Source organism: Leptonychotes weddellii, chromosome 13 (assembly GCF_054177405.1).
Source record: "Leptonychotes weddellii isolate Sample4059 chromosome 13, ASM5417740v2, whole genome shotgun sequence".
NCBI lineage: Eukaryota > Metazoa > Chordata > Mammalia > Carnivora > Phocidae > Leptonychotes > Leptonychotes weddellii.
In genome coordinates this window covers 72,805,904-72,828,280 of record NC_138381.1, presented here as the reverse complement: position 1 = coordinate 72,828,280, position 22,377 = coordinate 72,805,904, and the positions used below count along the sequence as shown (strand labels likewise).

General features: G+C 46.1%; 1 protein-coding gene across 2 annotated transcripts; it reads left to right on the top strand.

Annotated features, from left to right (window-relative positions):
* The first annotated feature begins 10,151 nt into the window (after positions 1-10,151).
* On the top strand, positions 10,152-21,494 carry OAS1 (2'-5'-oligoadenylate synthetase 1). Of its 2 annotated transcripts, none has more exons than XM_081802174.1 (6): positions 10,152-10,422; positions 12,488-12,776; positions 15,045-15,229; positions 18,993-19,225; positions 19,686-19,839; positions 20,984-21,494. In XM_081802174.1, exons 1-6 carry the CDS (start codon positions 10,243-10,245, stop codon positions 21,140-21,142), a joined length of 1,200 nt encoding a protein of 399 aa, XP_081658300.1. In that variant the 5' UTR covers positions 10,152-10,242; the 3' UTR covers positions 21,143-21,494. The 2 variants fall into 2 exon arrangements, with proteins under 2 accessions (XP_081658300.1, XP_006739668.2); XM_006739605.3 differs by having other exon boundaries at positions 10,153-10,422; positions 19,686-19,902.
* Positions 21,495-22,377: the final 883 nt, after the last annotated feature.

Sequence of the window (22,377 nt, the reverse complement as noted above, 5' to 3'; positions counted from 1 at the left end):
GCGCTCTTCGACTCTCTGCTTCTCTGATCTCTGGAGTCCTGTCTCTCACTGAGAACCACCTTGAATCTCTCTGTCCGTGGCTCTGTCTCAGTCTATCTCTTGCACCCTTTTCACCAAGTTTGTCGGGAGAATAAAATACCATCATGAATGTGAAGCTTCAGAGAGTGACAGATCCTGATGCCAAAGACCGTTGTTCCATCATGAGTCTCCGGTCTTTCTTCCTAAAAAATTAAAAAATAATAATAAAAAGGAGGAAAAGGCGATGAGAATGAACATTATAAATGCGAGGCTGGGGTCAGGGCATCGTCACTGCCCCATGAGAAAGGCTTGTTTTCTCCCGGTTTCCAGTGTCTTCCCCCGTGAAAAATCCTCTCCTTCTGTCTGACAGCCTGTCGTCTATAGATGTCATCAGATGGACACTCCAACTCTCACTTTCTCCAAACGCACCTTTTAACCTTTCCCAATCAATGCCTTCACCCTAGCTCCCTGCGCTATTCATCAGAAGACTCTGATTTCTTGCCTTGAATAACCATCTTCTAAACATCAAACTCGTCGCCTTCCCCAAGATGGCCAGTGACTTCCAGGCTGCCATCTTGCCCCCTGGCCCTGCCCCTCCGTCAGTCCCCGTGGCCCTGACCCAGCTGCTCCCATCTTGCCCCCTGGCCCTGCCCCTCCGTCAGTCCCACTCTCGGCCCACCTCCTTCTCACTGTTTGCCCCCAGGAGAAAGCATGCTGGCTGCACAGCTCAAGCCGGACACTGGTATTGGCGCTGGGATCAGCATGCAGCAAGCTCACGGTGTCCCTGGTCCGGGCGCACGCTGCCCCTGACAAATGTAACCACCTCCCCGCCTAGAATACACACACGCCCTCCAGTGCATGCAGAACTGCCCACTGCCTTTCTCTGTGATGATGTAGCCAAAAATAAAGTAGGAATATCCAGGAAAAACTGGTGGCCTGGGTTTTTCCTTTCTGGTTTCTGGAAGTGCTTCCTTCCCATCGGGATACATGATGCTATTTGGAGAGTCAGTGTTTTTTTGTTTTTTTTTTTTTAAGATTTTATTTATTTATTTGACAGAGAGAGACAGTGAGAGAGGGAACACAAGCAGGGGGAGTGGGAGAGGGAGAAGCAGGCTTCCCGCGGAGCAGGGAGCCCGATGCGGGGCTCGATCCCAGGACCCTGGGATCATGACCTGAGCCGAAGGCAGCCGCTTAACGACTGAGCCACCCAGGCGCCCCGGAGAGTCAGTGTTTAAGGAGCATCTGCAGCTACAGCTACGTCCCAACCCTTGGGGTTACTGCAGTGGACAAGGCAGATGTGGTCTCTGGCCATGTTGGCCAACTCCACACCCTCTTAGAAGAATACTTTTTGCTGGTGCCCACCCAACAGGGGGCCAGCATCTGGTGTGGAATTAGACAATGTCAAGGCTCAAAGAGACGAAGAGTTGAGCCAGGGCCTAGTTCAATCACCTCACTTATCTGACAGAGGAATAAGCTAAAGCCCAGGGAAGGGACTGACATGGCCAACAGCTCACGGCAGCAATGCCAGGAAAGGATCTGTTTCACTGGACTCCTGGTGCAATGTCCTTAACACGCTGATTAATAATACCACAGATCATCAGTGCCTCCTTTATGTTCTAGCACTTTCCATTCTGCAAGGAGTCTTCACAGATGGCCTCCAACAGCCCTGAACATGAGCTGAGGAGGTAACTAACTTCCCACGGGGATTCTTAATCTCACCAAGATCTATCCCAAAAGTGTTTAAGTAATTTATCAGGAATGTCGGTTACTTCCCAGAAGGAACCATCAGTTCCATCCACCAGATGGCCAAGTCAGAGACAAGATCTTTTCCTTATCCCCAAAAGAGTGGTTCTCAATCCTGGGGAAGAAATAGGCATATTAGGGTCACCGGGGGAGATTTTCTTTTCAAACTACCCCTGCTCTCCCTGCCACTCCGCCCCCAGGCCCTAAATGTGCCCTGGGGACAAGGTGTATATTTGAACATATTTCCTAGTTGATGCCTTGTGCTTCCCACCTCCCTCATGACTTTGCCAACTGCCCTACAGTCCATCTGTTTTTCCTACAATTTAGCCAGTTGCCAGCAGGTGGAAAGAGGTATCAGTTAGGGCCATGCAGCCCCCTCCAGGAGCGGCAGGAGAACCTGGTTGCCCGGTGCTCATGGCAGACATCACTAATCTCTCCCTACACTCATAGCAGACATTGCTAATCAATATGGCATCTTCCCCACAGAGCCGGCTAGCAGCCTCTGAATCCTTCTCAACACAGCATTCTAGGCAGCCACCAGCAGTCAGTCGTGGGCAGTTGAAAAGAAAGCTAATTTCCATCTCTAAAATGGTTGATCTCCTTCCCCAGGTATGTGGACATGCCAGAGAAGCCCAGATGAATATACATGAGGAGAGTTTCCATAAATATGGGTATGCCTGACTTGGCTGATGTACCTGCTTCAAGCTGATTTAGGGCCAAGTAGGGACTTCGGAATGGAAGGACTTGACATAATGCAGGACATAACTTCCTTGTTCTAATGGAGGAGATATGTCAAAGGTCATCCCTTATCTGAGAATGTGGATATTCTCCTGCATAGGTTGGCTCTGCATGACATCATTAACCTTATTCCCAAGTATATCCCAAGGAACAGGGACAGTATAGCCAGGCCTAATGTTATCATTTCCTCTAAGGGGCGCCTGGGTGGCTCAGTCCGTTAAGCGTCTGACTCTTGATCTCAGCTCAGGTCTTGATCTCAGGGTCGTGAGTTCAAGCCTCGAAATGGGCTCCATGCTGGGTGTGGAGCCTACTTTAAAAAATAAATAAAAATAAATAAATAAATAAAATAAAATAAAATTGATATGATACTGGTGGGTATTCTAGAGAATAGATCAGTAAACCAGTCCCAGCCACCTTGGAAAAGGGGGTTGTGGCGTTCAAGGGCTTCTTGTAGCCAAGCGGCTTGCTGCCTGATTTATCTATATGTATTCTTACTTCCCAGGAGGAGATAATATAAATATGGCAAGTGGTGGTGTTAGCCGTAATAGAGACTCGGCCTTGTTCTGCAGGCAATCAGGTGATGAATAAGAGGCGTTTCTATGGAAACGTAAGCAAAACACAGGTTAGGGGCTCCTGGAGACCCGCCTTCCAACTGCCTCCCTGCTCAGCGGGGAATCTGCTTCTCTCTCTCCCTTCTGCTCCTCCCCTGCTCGTGCTCTCTCTCTCTCTCAAAAAAATAAAATCTTTTTAAAAAATAAAAAGAAAGAAAGAAAAACACAGGTTAATGGTTGGAGCAAATTACAAACCCAATGTGAGAGTCCTGAGTGCGGCCAGTGAGATTTCTAGATGTCAGGCTGGAAGCACCCTCAGATGGAGTGGGGGCAGGCAGCCTGAGTTCCTTCAACTCAGCAACAATCTGGTGGGTGTTTCTGGTTTGTAGTTCAAACGTCCCCAGCCATCCTTTTGAGGGGCCTGCAGGGCAACAGGCACTGAGACTGTCAATATAGGAGCTGCTGAGACAATTTCTCTGAAGTTTATCTCAAGGTGTCCAGCTTCCGTTTGCAAAGCTTCAGGAGAAAGAGCAAGGACTCCAAGACAAGAGAGTGGGAGAAGATCAGGAACCTGAGTTTGGAGAGTCGTTGCCAGACATTCGAGGAAACCAGGATTCAGGATCCAGCCCAGTTTTATAGGCAAACAGCAAACACTCAAAGATAATTAACCAGAACCAGAATCTGACAAACATCCACAGTGTTATTGAAACATAATCTTTTTCTCTAAAGTCGCTGTCCCGTTAAAGATAGCCAAATGAAGACTAATGTGTTTGTTTGTTTTTTAAAGATTTTATTCATTTATTTGAGAGAGAGAACGAGCGGGGAGAGGGGCAGAGGGAGAGGGAGAAGCAGGTCCCCACTGAGCAGGGAGCCCGACCTGGGACTCGATCCCAGGACCCTGAGATCATGACATGAGCCAAAGGCAGACGCTTAAAAGACTGAGCCACCCAGGAACCCCCCAGACTAATATATTTGTAAAATATGTCCAGTTTTAACAAACTTGGTTTAATTATTTACAGAAGCACAGCAAGAATAGTGATTGACCATATAGGGTTTTTTTTTTTTTCTTTCAATCTGCTCTGCTGGAACTTTTTATAAGGAATTTGAGATTGAGTCTGTAACAGTATTAAGGCCAAGAGCCAAATCAAGTATTTGCCATCAGGCCCGCCTGTAATACCTGTAGATTTAGGTGAATTCCTCTCTTCATGAGGTCCTCCAAAACTTCCTAAGTTTCCTGCATCTACCAGGAAGTGACATTCTTTAAGCACCGGTAAGGCTGCTGGGAACTCTAAGCAAGGTATGAGGCTGACATTTCCAAGGAGGTCTATTAGCTCCATAAAGTCAACCTAAGTTCCTTCAAGCAGTCTGGCCATATCTGAGTCTATGTATGTCTCTCTCAAAGGTGACATTCCAGTCAAAGCCTTGGTAATAATATAACCAATGTTTCCAGTGGTGTCCTGTTACAAGGAGAACAGATTCTTCTGCAAACAATCATAATTACCATGGAAGAAAGAATACTCACTGAGAATTTTTGAATTCTGGAGGGTTTAAAAGATAAATGTTTCCCTTTATTCACCAATGAATATTTTAGCAAATTTCTGTAAGTCATGGATATCCTAAGAGAAGAAATTTCCTTAAATCTGGAAGAGCAAACGGCTGGGAACCAGCCATGCTTCAAACAAGAGTCATAAAAAACTATAGTCATCTTCCTTGATTTGTTCAGTCCTGTGTTATTAATTCTTATTCTGTTGGACTGCAGTTTTTCCATTAGTTCTAGAAATTCTTAGTTTAGTTTTTGGATTTTAAAGATATCTTCTGTGTTTGTTAAAAGTCCTTCTCATGAATTTCCTTGAAGCTGAAACATAGTTCTCAAGAACATCAGAACACTAACTATAAATGACCAAAGACCTGAAAAACGGACGGGGTTAAAAAATCCAATGAGAGTTCATTCTAATGCACTTGACAAGGAAAGTTGGTTGTTTCTGTGACACACACAGCACTTTCATAATTAGAACTTTAAGTGATGACATTATTGCAGGACGTTTTAAGATTTTAGGAATTTTATCTACTTTCTGGAATAGTCATAGCATTTACCCACATAATATAACCTAAGAAGGTTTATCAGTGTGTGTTTGACAACGCTTCCCATGTACCTTCACATACTAAATAAATAAACCTAATTAGTCAAAAAGACTTTATTTAGAATTTGAATTTGGGGGAAGTCTATTAAAAAATATCAAAAGGGGGGCGCCTGGGTGGCTCAGTCGTTAAGCGTCTGCCTTCGGCTGGGGTCATGATCCCAGGTTCCTGGAATCGAGCCCCGCATCGGGCTCCCCTGCTCGGCGGGAGGCCTGCTTCTCCCTCTCCCTCTCCCCCCGCTTGTGTTCCCTCTCTCACTGTATCTCTCTCTGTCAAATAAATAAGTAAAATCTTAAAAAAAAAAAAAATCAAAAGGTTTTAAAGCATGTCCTAAATAGGATTACAGATTACTATAAAACTTAGTATTTAAATATTTATTTAACCAAGATGTCAATAAGAGATTCGAAAAGCAAATACACAGGGCTACATAGTTGTTAGCAAAATTTAGCTCCTTTAATATTGAGAAGATTCTGTTTTCTTAAGTAATCAAGGACCTGAGAGAAACAAATATAGAAACCTTATTTTTCTGGGCAGATAAAGAAAAAAAATTTGTTCGTAATTTCCAATCAAAAGCAGACCAACAACCCAGGAAAAACTTGTATTTTTAACAGAGAGAAAAACCAAACTTTAATTTTATACCACTGTGCTTTTAAAGCTCATTTATTCCAATCTTAGTCCATCCTGACCACAAAGCTTGCTCTTCACAAACCTTGTAAACTTTCTTTTTTATTTAGATTTTGTCCTAAGACTTCCCTTTCTAAAAGAGTCTCGTTTTAGGACAAAATTACTTTCTTTTCCCTCAACAAATTCTTATTCCTTTTGAAGATTTTATTTATTTATTTATATGAGAGAGATGAGAGAGAGAGAGCGAGAGTGAGCACATGAGTGGGGTGGGTGGGGGGCAGAAGTAGAGAGAGAAGCAGACTCCCCACCAAGCAGGGAACCCAGGACCCTGAGATCATGACTTGAGCCGAAGGCAGATGCTTGACCGACTGAGCCACCCAGTCACCTCTTATACCTTTTGAATGTATTTCCTACTTTTCTACATATGGAGTTATTTTCCTTATCATTTCCAATAATCTCAATTACGTGTATCAGAATTTTACCTCTTACAAACCTTAGTCTCTAGTGAAAACACTGTGAGCTATTACACCAGAAGTCTTTAGATTCGCAAATCTATGAATACATTTCATAATTTCTAAAAACGTGTCTTTTCACAGTACAACTTCTGATAGAGCATAAAACATGTTTATGAGCAGAGCCAAGTATCTTAATTCCCCAATAATAAGAAGCCAAAAGCAGACAAACCTATGCTCAGTAATTAATGTTTCAGTATTTTATCTGGAAAAGACTTAGATATCCAATGAAACCAACCCAATTTATCATTTAACCTGGCAAAACTTTAATGTTCTAAATTACCAAAGATTTTAGAAGCTATTTAAAACTTGATCTGTAGAGGCTCCTGGATGGCTCAGTCAGTGGAGTGTATGTGACTCTTGATCTCGGGGTTGTGAGTTTGAGCCCCACGTTGGGTAGAGATTACTTAAAAATAAAATCTTTTTTTTAAGTTTATCTATAAACCTTTTTTTATTTTATTTTTAAAAAGATTTTATTTTATTAATAGAGAGAGAGAGAGCAGCAGAGGGAGAGAGAGAAGCAGACTGCCCGCTGAGCAGAGAGCCCACCATGGGACTTGATGCCAGGACCCCAGGATCATGATCTGAGCCGAAGGCAGACACTTAACGGACGGAGCCACCCAGACGCCCCTATAAAGCCTTTTTTAAAACATAATTTACTTGCTCTTAACAACTACCCATGAAAACTTAATGAGACAGACAAATATCAACTACCGTTTTAAGTCATTTTTAGCTGACAAGTTGCAACAGGTACAACATGAATTGAATAAGTTCAGGTATATTATATATTATTACTATATAATACTATTATATTTCAGTATATAAATACTGAAACATTAATTACTGAGCATAGGTGTGTCTGCTTTTGGCTTCTTATTATTGGGGAACTAAAGATACTTGGCTCTGCTCATAAACATGTTTTATGCTCTATCAGAAGTTGTACTATGAAAAGACACGTTTTTAGAAATTATGAAATGTATTCATAGATTTGCGAATCTAAAGACTTCTGGTGTAATAGCTCACAGTATTTTCACTAGAGACTAAGGTTTGTAAGAGGTAAAATTCTGATACACGTAATTGAGATTATTGGAAATGATAAGGAAAATAACTCCATATGTAGAAAAGTAGGAATAAAAGTTGATTATCTGTATTGTATTTGATGTTGACAACTCCAAAAACATGTCTGTTTTAGTGAAACCAACAACCTTAAACTACCTTTAATATTGCACCAGAGTCCATTAAAAGTTCGTCACTGTCAATTTCCCTGGGGCCCCTGTGCAGAAATCTGAGGTTGGAGGTTTAAGTCCAGGGGAGCCCCGGGCCCCTTCATGCTGATTTGGGAGGTGCTCCGTTTGAACCTCTTAAGGAGGTGGCCCAACAGCTTGGGGTGCTTTTTTGCTCCTCGATAGTGAGGGTAGGAAGAGAAGGAGCTGATGGTTGGAGGAGCGGGCTCTGCCGAGCAGCCCAGGTGGTGCGGGAACAGGAGGAGGGAGGAGGGGAACAGAGGGCAGAGGCAGACTCAAGGTTTGGACTACCATTCCTCCCTCTCTGCCTCATCTCTCTCTCTCTCCTGCAAAACAGGCTCTTTCTCTGGTTGATTTTCAGCCCTGCGGAGGAGGGGGAGGGGCAGGCAGCTGTGGGTTGGGTACCCCTTCAGGTGCTTGTGCTTGGGGAGGTGGATTGAGGATTTCCAGGGTCAGGTGTCTTCAGTTTTTGTCCATCCTTATCTCTCTGGACCATCAACTGGATCCCTTCCTGTGAGGCGTCTTTATGGAGGGACATAGAAGCCTGCATGTAGGGGATCTCATCCCATTTATCTGATCCCTGATGAAAAAATTCCAATTGCAAGATGGTGTCATAATTTAAAGGTTTATTTAGTGGTCATCTTGCTTCTGAGCTCAAAACATGCGTAGGCCAAGCAGCGCTCCAATAAAATATGATTTCATTTTTTGACATGGGATCCTAACTATAAGTATGCCCATCAGACAGATTTCGCCCCAACAGGCTCTGAGATGGGATGGAACTAAATCCTCCCATTCTTGTGCAGATTCCAGAAACAGACAGATGAGATCCCTCTTAGACAGATTTCCCCTCCTTTGAGGAGAGACAGGTATGGAGCCACTTCCAAGTCCTGTCCCTTACCAGTGGTCCTGTAGATTCACCCAGAAGGGTCCAGAAGGCTAAAAGCCCAGAAGACAGAGGAATAAGACTCCCCGTGTGCAGGCTGGCAGACTTACCCGGTCCCAGAGCCCATCAGCTCAAACAGATGGAACAGATGCATGTTTTCTTTCCACCAACAAAAAGTGAAAATAGGCAGTCCATGCCCAGTCCGGAGAAGACAGAGAGCATCTCCAAAACAAAAGGGTTTGGGCAGCTGCTTGGGAAAACTTCCTCTAAGACTTGGCCCCTCAGGCTCCCCCAGCCACCAGCAGCTGGTTCCATCTGTCAAGGCCACCAGCTCGGGCAACACACGGGTGGGCCCTGGGCCCTGTGGCAGCCACCTGCTCTGTCTCGGGGAGTCCCTGGGGTTCGGGGGGGACTGGACAAGTCAGAAGCACAGCTTTTGGCTGCTGGCCACAATCTGTTACCAGACCCAGAACCAGTTCTGAACTCAGGTTCCGCTGCTCAGCACTCAAAAATCAATGCTCAAGGGACACATGATGGTGGGAAAGGAAGGGTTGCTTTATTCGGGGAGCCGGCAACCTGGGAAGATGACGGACTGATGTCTCTAAGACCACCTTCCCTGTCCAGGAGGAGCTGGGGGGCTTTAAAGGGGAAGGCACGGGAGAGGGAGGGGGCTACAGGCAGGAGAAGCAGGTGGATAGTCGTCCATGGACAGGACCCAGAACAGGCTGGCTGAGATCACGGCAGCTGTTTTTTTGAATGTGGTCAAGCCTTATGCTCTGGGATAGTTTGGTCCTTCTCTCCTGGAGACCAGGGTTCTGCAAATCTCAGGGACAGTCCCTTCTGCTATAGATCAAGGGACTTAGGTCAGCAAGTAAAGAGTGCAGAAACTTGAAGCAAGTTAGCCCTTCACCGCTCGGAGTGTGTTACAGGAGCTCTGTTCTTTCTCTTCAATTTTTCTCTAAACCTAAAACTGCTGTAAGAAATAAAGCCTATTAGTCGAAAGGGAAAATATATATAGCATGATGCTTTAAAAAAAAAAAAAAAAAGAACTGTGTTTGAGTGTGTGTGTGTTAACCTAGAAAAATATCTGAAAACATCTATACCAAAGTGTTTATAGTGGTTTTTGAGTTTTAGGATCACGGATGGTCTTTAGGCTTCCTGCTTTTCTGACTTCTTTTCCACTTTACAATGTGCATGTATCGCTGTAAAGATCATAGGAAACTATAAAAGAATTTTGTCAGCAATAAGCAGGAAACCAAAAATCCCTTTTTTAGTGACAATTTCTCCTGGGTAAAGCAGAAAACTACAAATGGGTTTTTAATGACAATTTCTCCTGGGTAAGGTACTAATAGGGGTTAAAAAGCAACAGTTTGAGGGGCGCCTGGGTGGCTCAGTCGAGGTAAGTGTCTGCCTTCAGCTCCAGTCATGATCCCAGAGTCCTGGGATGGACCCTTGGACCCTTTGGTGCTCTCTCTCCCGCTGCCCCTCCCCCAGGCTCGCTTGCTCACTCTCCCTCTCACTCAGATACATAAATAAAATCTTAAAAAAAAAAAAAAACGCAACAGTTTCGGAGTCCAGCCTGATATTCTGGGCTGCTGCATAAAGGACAAGAGGGTAGTAAGTTGTGGACGGAGCCGGTAGGGCAGAAGCCGTTCAGGGTGTTTGCCATGCTAAGCTCCTCCCTTCCTAGGAATTGAAACTAAACTGACTCAGGCCACAGGTCTCTGAGACTAGAGTTCCCTGCAGCCAGCTCTTCGGCCACAGGCGCTCCTGTCCCTGCCCTGAGAATCATGTGGGAGCTGGAAGAGACCCCCGCCAAGTATCTGGACAAGTTCATTGAAAACCGTCTCCTGCCAGACACGCATTTCCGCAAGCAGATCAAGGGAGCTGTCCACATCATCTCCACTTTCCTGAAGGAGAGGTGTTTCCAAGGTGCCGCCCACCCTGTGCGGGTGTCCAAAGTTGTCAAGGTGAGCCCAAGCCTCCTTGCCTGGGGGGAGGGGTGCCTGGATGGGCAAAAGGTCCCGCAGAGACAGAGACGGAGAGCAAAAGGGTAAAGGTCTTTGGGGCTGGTGGTGTCTGACATATCCATACCAAAAAAAAAAATCTAACCATAACTTGTTAGAATAGATTCTGGGGTGAGGCCCTACACCTGTAACTTTTATTTTATTTTATTTTTAAAGATTTTATTTATTTATTTGACAGAGAGACAGCGAGAGCAGGAACACAAGCAGGGGGAGTGGGAGAGGGAGAAGCAGGCTTCCCACCGAGCAGGGAGCCCGACGCGGGGCTCGATCCCAGGACCCTGGGATCATGACCTGAGCCGAAGGCAGACGCTTAACGACTGAGCCACCCAGGCACCCTACACCTGTAACTTTTAAATAAATGCCCTGGCTGAAGTTTATGAACCACCATCCTCAGCCACATCCATTTCAGAGACAGGAAGACTGAGGCCCAGCTCTAGTAAGTAATTTGCTAATGAACGGCCAGGCTGGGGACATACAATTTCTGCAGAGTCATGAGCTGTTTAAAGACTACGTCCCGGGGGCTTGTTTCTGTTTTTTTCCTGACAAAATGGCTTCCAGAGCCCCTCTCCAGCCAACAACAACTAGCTGTTATTCTGATTTTGTGTGGTTACAAAATTGTAGGTGTCGTCTCCCGTAAAGTAAATACTCCACAAAAACAGAGCCAGGCATTGCCGAAAGCTCAGCTTTTCAACTTCCCTGATGAACTAGGATTCTTTTTTCTTATTGAAGTATAATTAACATACCATGTGATATTAGTTTCAGGTACACAGTGTATTGATTCTACAATTCTATACATTACTCAGTGCTCTTTATGATAAATGTAGTCACCACCTGTCCCCACATGGCGTTAGTACAATATCATTGACTATATTCCCTAGGCTGTACTTTTCATCTCTGTGACTTATTTGATAACTGGAAGTTTGAACTTCTTAATCCCCTTTATTTATGTCACTCATCCCCCACCCACCTCCCCTCTGGCAACCACCAGTTTGCTCTCTGTATTTGAGTCTATTGTTTTGTTTGTTTTATTTTGTAGATTCTACGTATGAGTGAAATCATATGGTATTTGTCTTTCTCTGTCTGACTTATTTCACTTATCATTATACCTTCTAGATCCATCCATGTTGTTGCGAATGGCAAGGTGTCATTCTTTTTATGGCTGGAGAATATTCCATTGTGTGTGTGTGTGTGTGTACGTACCACATCTTCTTTATCCATTCATCTATGGATGGACACTTGGGCTGCTTCCATATCTTGGCTATTGTAAATAATGCTGCAATAAACACAGGATTGCATGTATCTTCTCAAATTAGTGTTTTCATTTTCTTTGGGTAAATACCCAATAGTGGGATTACTGGATCATAAGGCAGCTCTATTTTTAATTTTTTGAGGAACCTCCATACTGTCTTCCACAGTGGCTGCTCCAATTTCCATTCCCACCAGCAGTGTATGAGGGTTCCCTTTTTCCTCCATCCACAATGGGGACACCATTTCTATGGTATCATGGGCTGGTTAAGAAGTGATCATATAGATAGCACCTACTGGCTGTGAAATTTTGAGCAAGTCACTTTACCTCTCTGTGCTTCACTTTCCTCTTCCATAACTCCCAGTGCCTGATAGGGCTGTACAGATTCTATGATGTATGTAAACCACCCAGCACGGGCCAGCCTACAGTATATAATCCTATATAAGATAGTAAAGGTTAGGGAGTAAAGAACACAGACGCTAGAACGAGACAGCCAGGGTTTGAATTGCAGCTCTCTCACCACTCGCCAGGAGGCTGGGCTTCTGTATCCCCTCTCTGAGCTCTTATGCCCCACCTGGAAAGAGGGGACTGATAACAAGATTACGGGAGTCATAGACTCCTGTGAGCATCATGGGAGCTAAGACTGCTGATGCCCTCAGAGCAGAGGCTAAGGCTCAAGAATGTTAGTGATTGTCCTCATCACTTTATATAGGGAGGCTCTCCTCCATAACTGTTAGTTCTCATTCTCCTCATCTGTTTTAGGGTGGCTCTTCCGGCAAAGGCACGTCCCTCAGAGGCCGATCAGATGCCGACCTTGTGGTCTTTCTTAACAACCTCCGGAGTTTTCAGGAGCAACTTGACAAACGAGGAGAGTTCATCTGGGAAATTAAGAGGCAGCTGGAAGCCTGTCAAAGAGAAGAAACCTTTGAAGTGCAGTTTGAGGTCAGGAGTCTGCGGCCTGAGAAGCCCCGAGCCCTCAGCTTTCTGCTCCTGCGCCCTATTCCCTATGAAGGGGTGGAGTTTGATGTACTGCCCGCCTTTGACGTCCTGGGTAAGTGCCTGCACGCACACACACACACACTCACTCACACTCACACACACGGGCTTTCTGCCTTTGTCCTGCGTCAAGGCTTCTTTCTCTTTTCATATTTCTGAGCAGAAATTTCCCACAGTTGGAGAGTCTTACCATGACGGGGCATCCCCTCAAAGTGGGGAGGAGATCTTAGAATGAGTGAGGTCACAGGAGCGACATGAAACGGCAAATTGGCACCATTTGGGGGCAAGACATTTCTCAGGGAACTCCTGTCAGGCTGGCTGCTCCTACTTGAGACTTCTCTTGCTGAAAAGGAGGCAGCATAGATCCGGCGTAGAGTCAATATGTGAATTGCATCTTTTACCCCAAACACGAGGAGACCCCGCTAAACTTATCCTGAGGGTTGGAATCTCTAGATAATTCTGCAGAAACATTTGGACAGGAAGCATCGCCTCGTTAGGAAAATGGGTTAAACCAGGCCACCTAGGTCCTGCTCTTACTTTAAGTATTAAATGATCATCTACATTAAGGGGGCGCCTGGGTGGCTCAGTCGGTTAAGCGTCTGCCTTCGGCTCAGGTCATGATCCCAGGGTCCTGGGATCGAGCCCCGCATCGGGCTCCCTGCTCAGCGAGCAGGGAGTCTGCTTCTCCCTTTCCCCCTGCCTGCCTCTCTGCCTACTTGTTCTCTCTCTCTGTCAAATAAATAAATAAAATCTTTAAAAAAAAAATAAAAAACTGAAAAAAATAAATGATCATCTACATTAAGCTCTTACACAGGGCCTGGCACATAGGAGATGTTAAGAAATGCGGTTCCCCAACTGTGCCCCGAGGTGCCCCAGGGTGCCACAGTGAAATATCTCACAGGGGCACATGGGATAGTTTAGATTTTAAATTTTGGAGGGCAACACCACAGAAACTCCTACTGTTCCCTTGTACTCAACTACGTACATGGAACTGGGGTGGGTTTTGTTATTGTTTGGGTTTTTTTGGTTTGGTTGGATTTTTTTTTTTCATTTTTTTTTTTTTTTGTTTGGCATAGGGGACCCATGAAAATAATACCGAAACTCTAAAAGCACCAGGAAATGAGAAAGTTTGGGGATCTTTCCTTGTTCCATGTCCAGTGTTGGGTGCTGGCATTCCATTGGCTACAAAAAAAATAAGAAGGGGAGAGAGAAGGGGAGGAAGGACAAAGCAGGCAGAGGGAACAGTGCAAGCAAAGGCCTGGAGAAAAGAGAAGATCAGGATGTGTTGGGGGACTGCAAGATGCCGAGGATGAACAGAGGGTGGAGGGCAAGGAGGGAGTGAGCTGACCCTGCAGAAGCCTGCAACCTTGGCCATGGATTTCTCCTGAGCACAATGGATAGCTGTGGAAGGGTTTCGAGCAGGGTCAGATTTATGTTTTGGAAAGACAGCCCAACTGTAGTGTGGAAAATAGATCGGAAGAGAGGTATCACCAGAGGACAGAGACATCCAATCAACAATGAGAAGCACAGATTATCCATGGAGCACCTACTGTGGACCAGGCACTGCTCTATGGCCATGAATGAGCCCAACAAGGAACCTCTCTCCTGGAGCCGGACAATAAGTACAGAAACAAGATAAATGGAAGGATACCTGCTGTGACAAAAAACCTAACTGGATTGATTCAATGGAGAGCAATGGAGGGTGGAGGGCTTTTTCGGACAGAGTGATGATGGAGGGTCTCCTGAGGAGGTGACCTCTGAGCTGAGGCCCAAGGGGTGAGAAGAAGCCCACCATGGGAAGATCTGGGGGTTCTAGGAAGAGGAAACCGCAAGTGCAAAGGCCCTGAGACAGGAACGAGCTTGGCATATTTGGGGAAGAGGAAAAAGGCCACATGGCGTCCATGGCAAGGGAGCAAGGTAGGAGGCGAGATGGGAGAGGCGGCAGGAGACAGAGCACATCCAATTTCATAGGCCATTATGGGGACTCTGGACTTTATTCCCGATGTTGTGGGAAGCAAGAAGCTGTGTGACCAGGTTTTGAAAGGCCTGTCTGGGTGCTGGGTCGGGAATGGGCTGTGGAGGCCCCAGCGAGGAGGCTGCCGCCTGAAGCCCTGGTGGGAGAGAGGGGTGACGGCCGCCTGGACGGGGTGAGAGCAGGAGAGCTGGGAGAAGGAAAGGCTGGGGATGGACTCCAGGCCCCCTGGCTCTGGGCCTGCTGCCCCTTCTGCTGCGCCCCACGGCCAGCAAGCTTGTCTCCCCAGAGCAACTGAAAGAACCTCAGAGAAGCGCTGACATCTTAAAGTGATGGCTTTGTCCCTAACAGGTCAGTGGACCAATAACAACAGGCCTAACCCTCAAGTCTACATCAAGCTAATCCAAGAGTGCCAGGACCTGGGCAGAGAGGGGGAGTTCTCCACCTGCTTCACAGAGCTGCAGCGGGACTTCCTGAGGCAGCGTCCAACCAAGGTGAAGAGCCTCATCCGCCTGGTCAAGGACTGGTACCAAAAGGTATGTTCCTCCTGCTTGGGGAGCAGAGGAGGGGGGTAGAGAAGGAAGGGGGGAGGGTTACAGAATAGAGGGAGGGAAGGAGAAGAGAGAGGTGTGGAGAGGGGAGGAGGAGGAGGGGAGGGAGGGAGGGGAAAGGAGAAGGATGAGGTGGCAGGAAGGGGAGAGGAAAGGGAGGGGGGAGGGGATGTGTGGGGAAGGAGAGAAGGAAGAGAATGGGTGCGGAGATGAGGGGGAGGATGAGAAGGGGAGGCGCAGGGCCTAGGACAGGTACCAGTGGACCCGGGGTGCCTCCTTCCTCCTGGTCCTTCCCATCTTAGGAAATGACAAGCCCATATGGGCTTCTAGCCACTCTGGCCTAAACCGTGGGTCTTCCTGGACTGTTTCACACTCACTCGTCTATCCCACCAGTCTACAAATGATGTTGGTCCTGTATTGAAAATATAACCAATTGTCACCCCTCTATCACTCTCACCCTGGTCCCAGTCATCTCATGAGGCTCCCAGGATCTGCCCTGGACCTCTCCGAACCCACCCCCCACCCCCCCCGCCCTTCAGGCCGTGCTGTCTTCCTTTTATTTCCTCCAAGGGGGAAACTCTGCTCCAGCCTGTGGGATAGTCTATCTCCCCACTAAAAATGTGCATGAAGGAAGGGATGTGTGTGTTTTATTCACCGCTGTATCTCCGGAACCTAGAACAATGCCTGGCACATAATAGATGCTCAGTAAGGAATTGTTGAATAAATTAATGAATGCTATAACCACACACACACACACACACACACACACAGACTTCTGTGCACTTCCTGGCTGTCTGACCCTGAACAGGTCTGACTTAACTCCCTCTGGCTTCTGTTTTCTCGTTTGCAAAGAGGAACATGGCATAGCAAGAGTAAACACAGAACATGGTGCCTGGCACAGCTGGTCCTAATAAATGTGGTTTCTTGGAGCCATGCCAGGAGCACACAGAATAAAAGTTCCCATGTATCATGTGCTTTGTTTGTGCCAGGCTCATCATAGTTCCTCTTTTGTGGATGTGATATGCATTTCTGCTTACTCAAATAGCCTATATCTTATTTCATCTTTATGGTGAGTCTGTGTGCTGAGTAAGGGTAAGTGTTCCTCTCAAACCTGTATTAGAGAAAGAGGATAAGAGTCAGAACGCTCTTCCAGCTAATAAGTAGCAGAACAAAAACTTGAAATTTGGGCCTTCCGACTTAAGACTTTGCCTAATATATAATATTCATTTTATAATATACATGTATGTTTTTGGATGAATGAGTAGAAGAAAGTAATTAAGGATAAACCTTCCTACTTTAAAAATAATCTTTAAGGGACACCTGGGTGGCTCAGTCAGGTAAGCATCTGCCTTCGGCTCAGGGCATGATCCCAGGGTCCAGGGATGGAGCCCCATGTCAGGCTCCCTGCTCAGCGGGGAGTCTGCTTCTCTCCCTCTCCTTCTGCCTCTCTCCCCCGCTCCTGCTCTCTCTCATGCTCACTATCTCTCCCTCTCTCTCAAATAAATAAATAAATAAAATCTTAAAAAATAAAAATTACCTTTAAGGCAAAGCAAGACAATCCTTTATTTGCTAGACATCTTAGTTTGCTGTTGAAGGAAATTTGATCATGGAGCCTGAACATCTTAGGACTTACCAAAGTGGTTCTTGACAAGTGTAACACTGCCCCCAAGGATACTGAAAATTCATGAGGACATTTTTGGTAACCATGGTGATAGGGGGCAAGGATGCTCCTGACAAAGAAAGAAGCCAGGAATAGTAGTTGTTTTACAATGAGCAAGATAGTCCTGCACGACAAGGAATTGTCTCTTTCCCTCCCTTCCTGCCCCTCCTCCCTCTCTCTTCTTTCCCATAAAACAATACAGGAATCTCACAATACTTTAACTCCACTCACCACCACCATCACTACCTGCAACTTACATGCCACTTTGTTGTGTGTTTCAAGTCTCTATATTTTCAAAGGCCGCAAAGCATTACTATTATTTTCCATACCTAGAGCTCATTTTATCTATCCACGTGTTTACCACATTCTTCACCATCAACTCTTTCCTACATCTCTAACCTTCCTCCTGGGATCATGTTCCTTCTTCCTGAAGTATGTCCTGGAAGATTTTTTTGCTGACGGTCTTCTGATAATGAACTCTTAGTTTTTGTTTGCCTGAAAATGTCTTGATTTTACCTTCATTGTTGAAGGGTATTTTTGCTGGGTTGGCGGTGATTTCACTACACGGAAATATATCACTCCATCTTCCAGGGTCACTGGTGAGAAGTCAGTTGTCAGTCTAACTGTGGCTCCTTTGTAGGTAATCTGTCTTATTCCTCTGGCTGCATTTATATTTTTCTCTTTGTCTTTGATTTTGTTCCATTTCAATCTGAGGTGTCTTTTTTTTTTAAAGGTTTTATTTATTTATTTGACAGAGAGCTAGAGCCAGAGAGCACAAGCTGGGGGTGGGGAATGGCAGAGGGGGAGGAAGAAGCAGGGTCCCCGCTGAGCAGGGAGCCCGATGTGGGGCAAGATTCCATGACCCCAGGACCACGACCCAATCCAAAGGCAGATGCTCAACCAACTGAGCCACCCAGGTTCCCCTCAATCTGAAGTGTCTTAATGATGATTCCTTTTTCACTTGTCCTGCTTGGAGTTCACTGGGTCCCTCACTGGGATTCCTGAATCTGTGAATGGGTATCTTTCATCAGTTTTGGAAACTCTCAGCCATTCTCCTAAAACATTGTCTCTCTCTCTCTTCCTCACCTCCTGGACTCCAATTAAATGTATGTTAGACCTCACTCTATCTTCCATTATCTTTACACTCTCTTCCACATTTTCCATCTTTCTGTCTCCCAATGTTTTATTCTGAATAGTTTGTTCTAACATACTCTCTAATTCACTAATTTCTCCTTTAACTGTGTCTAATTTGCAGTTGAGTTATTAATTACAGTTATTGTAAATTTTGTTCAACATTTTCTATTTTATTCTTTTTTCAAATATGCTAAGTTACTTCTTATGGCTTCTAATTTCCTCTAGTTCAAGCTCTTCTTTTATTTCTGTAAACAGAATGTTTCTAGTTATTTTAAAGTCTCTATATGATCCTTCAATATTTAAAGTTTTGTGGACTTATTACTATTGTCCCCCCCGCCTTTTTTTTTTTTTTTTTTTTTGCTGGTTATTACTCTTGGTATCTTGTTTCCTTGTGTGCCTGGTTATTTATGTGCTGGTCATGGTACTTGAAATTTCCTTGTGAAATCACTTGAGGCTTTGGGTTTTATATCTTACTCCAAAGGGAATTTTGTTTGGCTCTTAGGAATGCTACAAGTTCTTCCTCTCAGTTAATTTTCACAGTATCCTTATAAGTTTGGTGCGACTATGACCACTCACTTGGCAGGTGAGAAAAATGAGGCTCCGAGAGTCCAAGTTGTCTTCCAGGAATTGGACACCAGTGGAGCCAGGACTCAAACCCACATCACTCAGAATCCAGAGCCCAAGCTCTTGACCCAGGAGTCAGTAAACCTTTTTCCATAATGCCCTAGGTAGTAAGTATTTTAGACCTTGTGGGCCACATGGTCTCTGTCACAACTACTCAACTCTGTAGCATGAAAGCAGCCATTAGACTCCATGGGAATGAATGGGCGTGAATTTGCTCCACGGAAGTGTTATTTACAAAAGCAGATGGCAGGCTGGATTTGGCCTTTGGGAAATGTGCTTTATGCCCCAGCTGGACAAGTGCACGTTTCTGATTCTTTTTGCTCCTCTCAGTGTAAGAAGCAGCTTGGGAAGCCCCTGCCACAGCTGTATGCCTTGGAGCTCCTGACAGTCTATGCCTGGGAGCATGGCAGCAAGCAAACGGAGTTCAGCACAGCTCAGGGATTTCAGACCGTCTTGAGATTAGTCCTGAACTACCAGCAGCTTTGCATCTACTGGACAAAGTATTACAACTTTGAAAACCTGATTATTGGACAATACCTGAAGAGGCAGCTTGCAAAACCCAGGTACTCTCTCTCCACATGGGTTAGCTCCCCATGTGAATGAGCCCCTAGATACAGATGTGGCATCTTGGCAATGAGGGCCCCTCATTTGCTGGTCCTCTTCTATGACCAGCCATTGTGCTAAGCCTTTTCCTGCTGCCATCTGATTTAAACCTCCAACCCTGTGAGGCAGGCCCTCCGTAGCCACTGTACAGATGGGTAAACTGAGGTTCTGAGGGGTAAGGAGCTTGTCTTACCTTAACAGAAAATGAGCGGAAGAGCCAAAATTTGAACTAAAATAACAACAGCTAGAGAAAGAATCATAATCGCTCCCGGGGATTAAGAGCTTGCTATAAGAATAGCGCCCCACTCCTGCCCTGAGTCCCAGCCTGCCAGGCTGGTGGTTTGCCCTGCCGGGAGCATCTGGATCCACCAGACACAGCCCTGGTTCCTCACCCATCCCTCTCTCACTGTTACCCTCCAGGCCTGTGATTCTGGACCCAGCTGACCCGACGGGAAACGTGGCTGCTGGAGACCCAAACGGCTGGCGGCGACTGGCAGACGAGGCCAGGGCCTGGCTGAGTTACCCATGCTTTAAGAAAGGGGATGGGTCTCCAGTGGGCTTCTGGGACATGCCAGTGAGACTGTCTGCTTCCACCCTGTCGTCCTTCCCCACATACCTTCTATATAGCGTGGGGCATGTAAGACTAATGCTTTCTAACATACTAGTAAATAATTATGGTCATTATCTGATGTGTACTAACCACTTATTATGTTCCAAGTCCGGTGCGGAGCATTTCACATGTTTTGTCTCGTCTCCAACCTCCCATCATGTCCTTTGAGACAGGCCTGTCCTACCCTCCCCGTGTCACGGGTGAGGAAGCAGGCCTAAAGAGGTCAAGTGACCTCCATCCTCTCCAAAGAAACATTCTCTCCAAAGAAATTGCTCCTTGCTAGAAGTCACATATTCATAGAGTCTCAGGCTATGCTCCATATTTTCAGTCATCTTGGGCCCATTCAGAGGGTTCCTGGGATTTGCACATCCCTTGTCCAGACTTCATTCTTCAGTTAACATGACCCTGGCCAGAGGCAACTCTTTCCACGGCCCCAGTGGGCTCATTCCTCTATGAATAATAATAAATAATGATAGCCACCTCTTACTGAATATTTGCTTCGGGCTCAGGTTCTATCCTAAATGCTCCATTATTTCATTAAATCATCACAACACCCTTTGAGGTGTGTTTGCTACTCCCAGTCTTACATACGAGAAAAGGAGGCTCAGAGAGGTGAAGTCACCTGCTCAAGGACATTTATCTAGGGAGTGGTAGAGCTGGGATCTGAAGTTGGGGACTCCAATGCCAGTGCTCAGCCCTCCCTGGGCCACACTTGCTATGTGGGCACAGGGAGAAGTCCAGCCGGGGAGGAGCCCAGTGACAATCTCAGCCCAGCCCTCTGGAGCTCCAATGGCCTTCAGAGTTGCCCTGCCCCACTCTGGGGTGGTGAGGCCTTTAGACCCCCACACAGATCCATCACTGAATATGGGCAACTCAGGAAGGGGCATAACCTTGAACGTGGGGCTCTCTGTAGTCAAGGCAAGCCTAAAGGGGCTGACTGTGGACATCTGTCTGCTGACCCCCTCCCCAGCAGCTGAGACTTCTTTGTCCTTCCTCAAGGGGAACCAGGGGGCATGTCACACAGTATCCACCATAAATGCTCACAGAGACCCAGTGCCAAGGTGGAAGGATCCGTTCTCTGATGTGATCATGTGCTTTTCCCTTTCAGCTTGAAGAAGACGATGAGGATAATCGGGTAACTTGTGAACACAGGATGTATCAGTCCCAGGATTATGGATGGCGCCCTTTATCTGCCGGGAGCCTCAGCACAGGCATGACACCACCCACTGCCCGGAAGGAAGATGACTGGACGTGTGCCATCCTATGAACGCCAAGGGGCCTTAGGGGGAAGGGCTCCAGAATCATCCAGGCCAGCCCCCTCAGTTCAGGGGTTGGGGGAGGTCCCTTGATCCAGAGGGCAGAAGACGGCCCCAATCCCAACAGTGAGTTGGTGTCAGACCTCAGACTGGAATCCAGGTCTCCTGACCCCCACCCTTCCCCTGTTCTATGCTCTTTCCCCTCTCATAGCTACCGTTTCCCTACGGCCCCACCCTGGCCCAGCCTGTTCTCTGACAGTCATCTCTGAGAGGCAACCAGAGAGCCTTAACTTTCTTCTGTATTCCTGGCGGGTGGCTTATAGTCCAATATATCATCAATAACAATAAAAAGAATAGCAAATACCATGTGTTGGGTATTTATTAACTACAAGTCCCAGAGCCAAGAGGTATATATATCTGCGTGTTATATGTGTGTATATATGAATCGATTCAACTAGAAATATGTATTGAGTACCTACTGTGTTCCAAGCATTGTTCTGGACGCTGGGAGCACAGCAGTGAATGAAACAGACCGAAATCCCTGCCTCCTGGTCTGACATTTGCATGCACTGACTTTTAATATTGGATCATTTGGGATCCTTCTAACTTTCAGAAGGATCTAAGACCAGCATCTTTGTGGTGGGTGGGGGGAGAGGAGCAGCAGGCAGAGGGAGAAGCAGACTCCCTGAGCAGGGAGCCCGATGCGGGGCTCGATCCCAGGACCCTGAGATCATGACCTGAGCTGAAAGCAGATGCTTAATCCACTGAGCCACCCAGGTGCCCCAAGAATGTCACATTCTTGACAACTGATCTTTTTTTTTTTTTTAAGATTTTATTTATTTATTTGACAGAGAGAGACACAGCAAGAGAGGGAACACAAGCAGGGGGAGTGGGAGAGGGAGAAGCAGGCTTCCCGCCGAGCGGGGAGCCCGGTGTGGGGCTCGAACCCAGGACCCTGGGATCATGACCTGAGCCGAAGGCAGACGCCCAATGACTGAGCCACCCAGGTGCCCCGACAACTGATCATTTTTTATATTGATTGCATGTTGAAATGACAGAACTTTCTGAGATGTTGAATTAAATCAAAATGGACTTCTCTGTTTCTTTTTGCTTTTTACTGCGGCTCCTAAAAAATGTTAAAATTACACCTGTGGCAGACATCCGAAATCTATATATTCCACAGCTGTGCCCCAGAAGGCAAATCACTGGATTAAAGAATACACTAGACCAATATACATTGTCACAC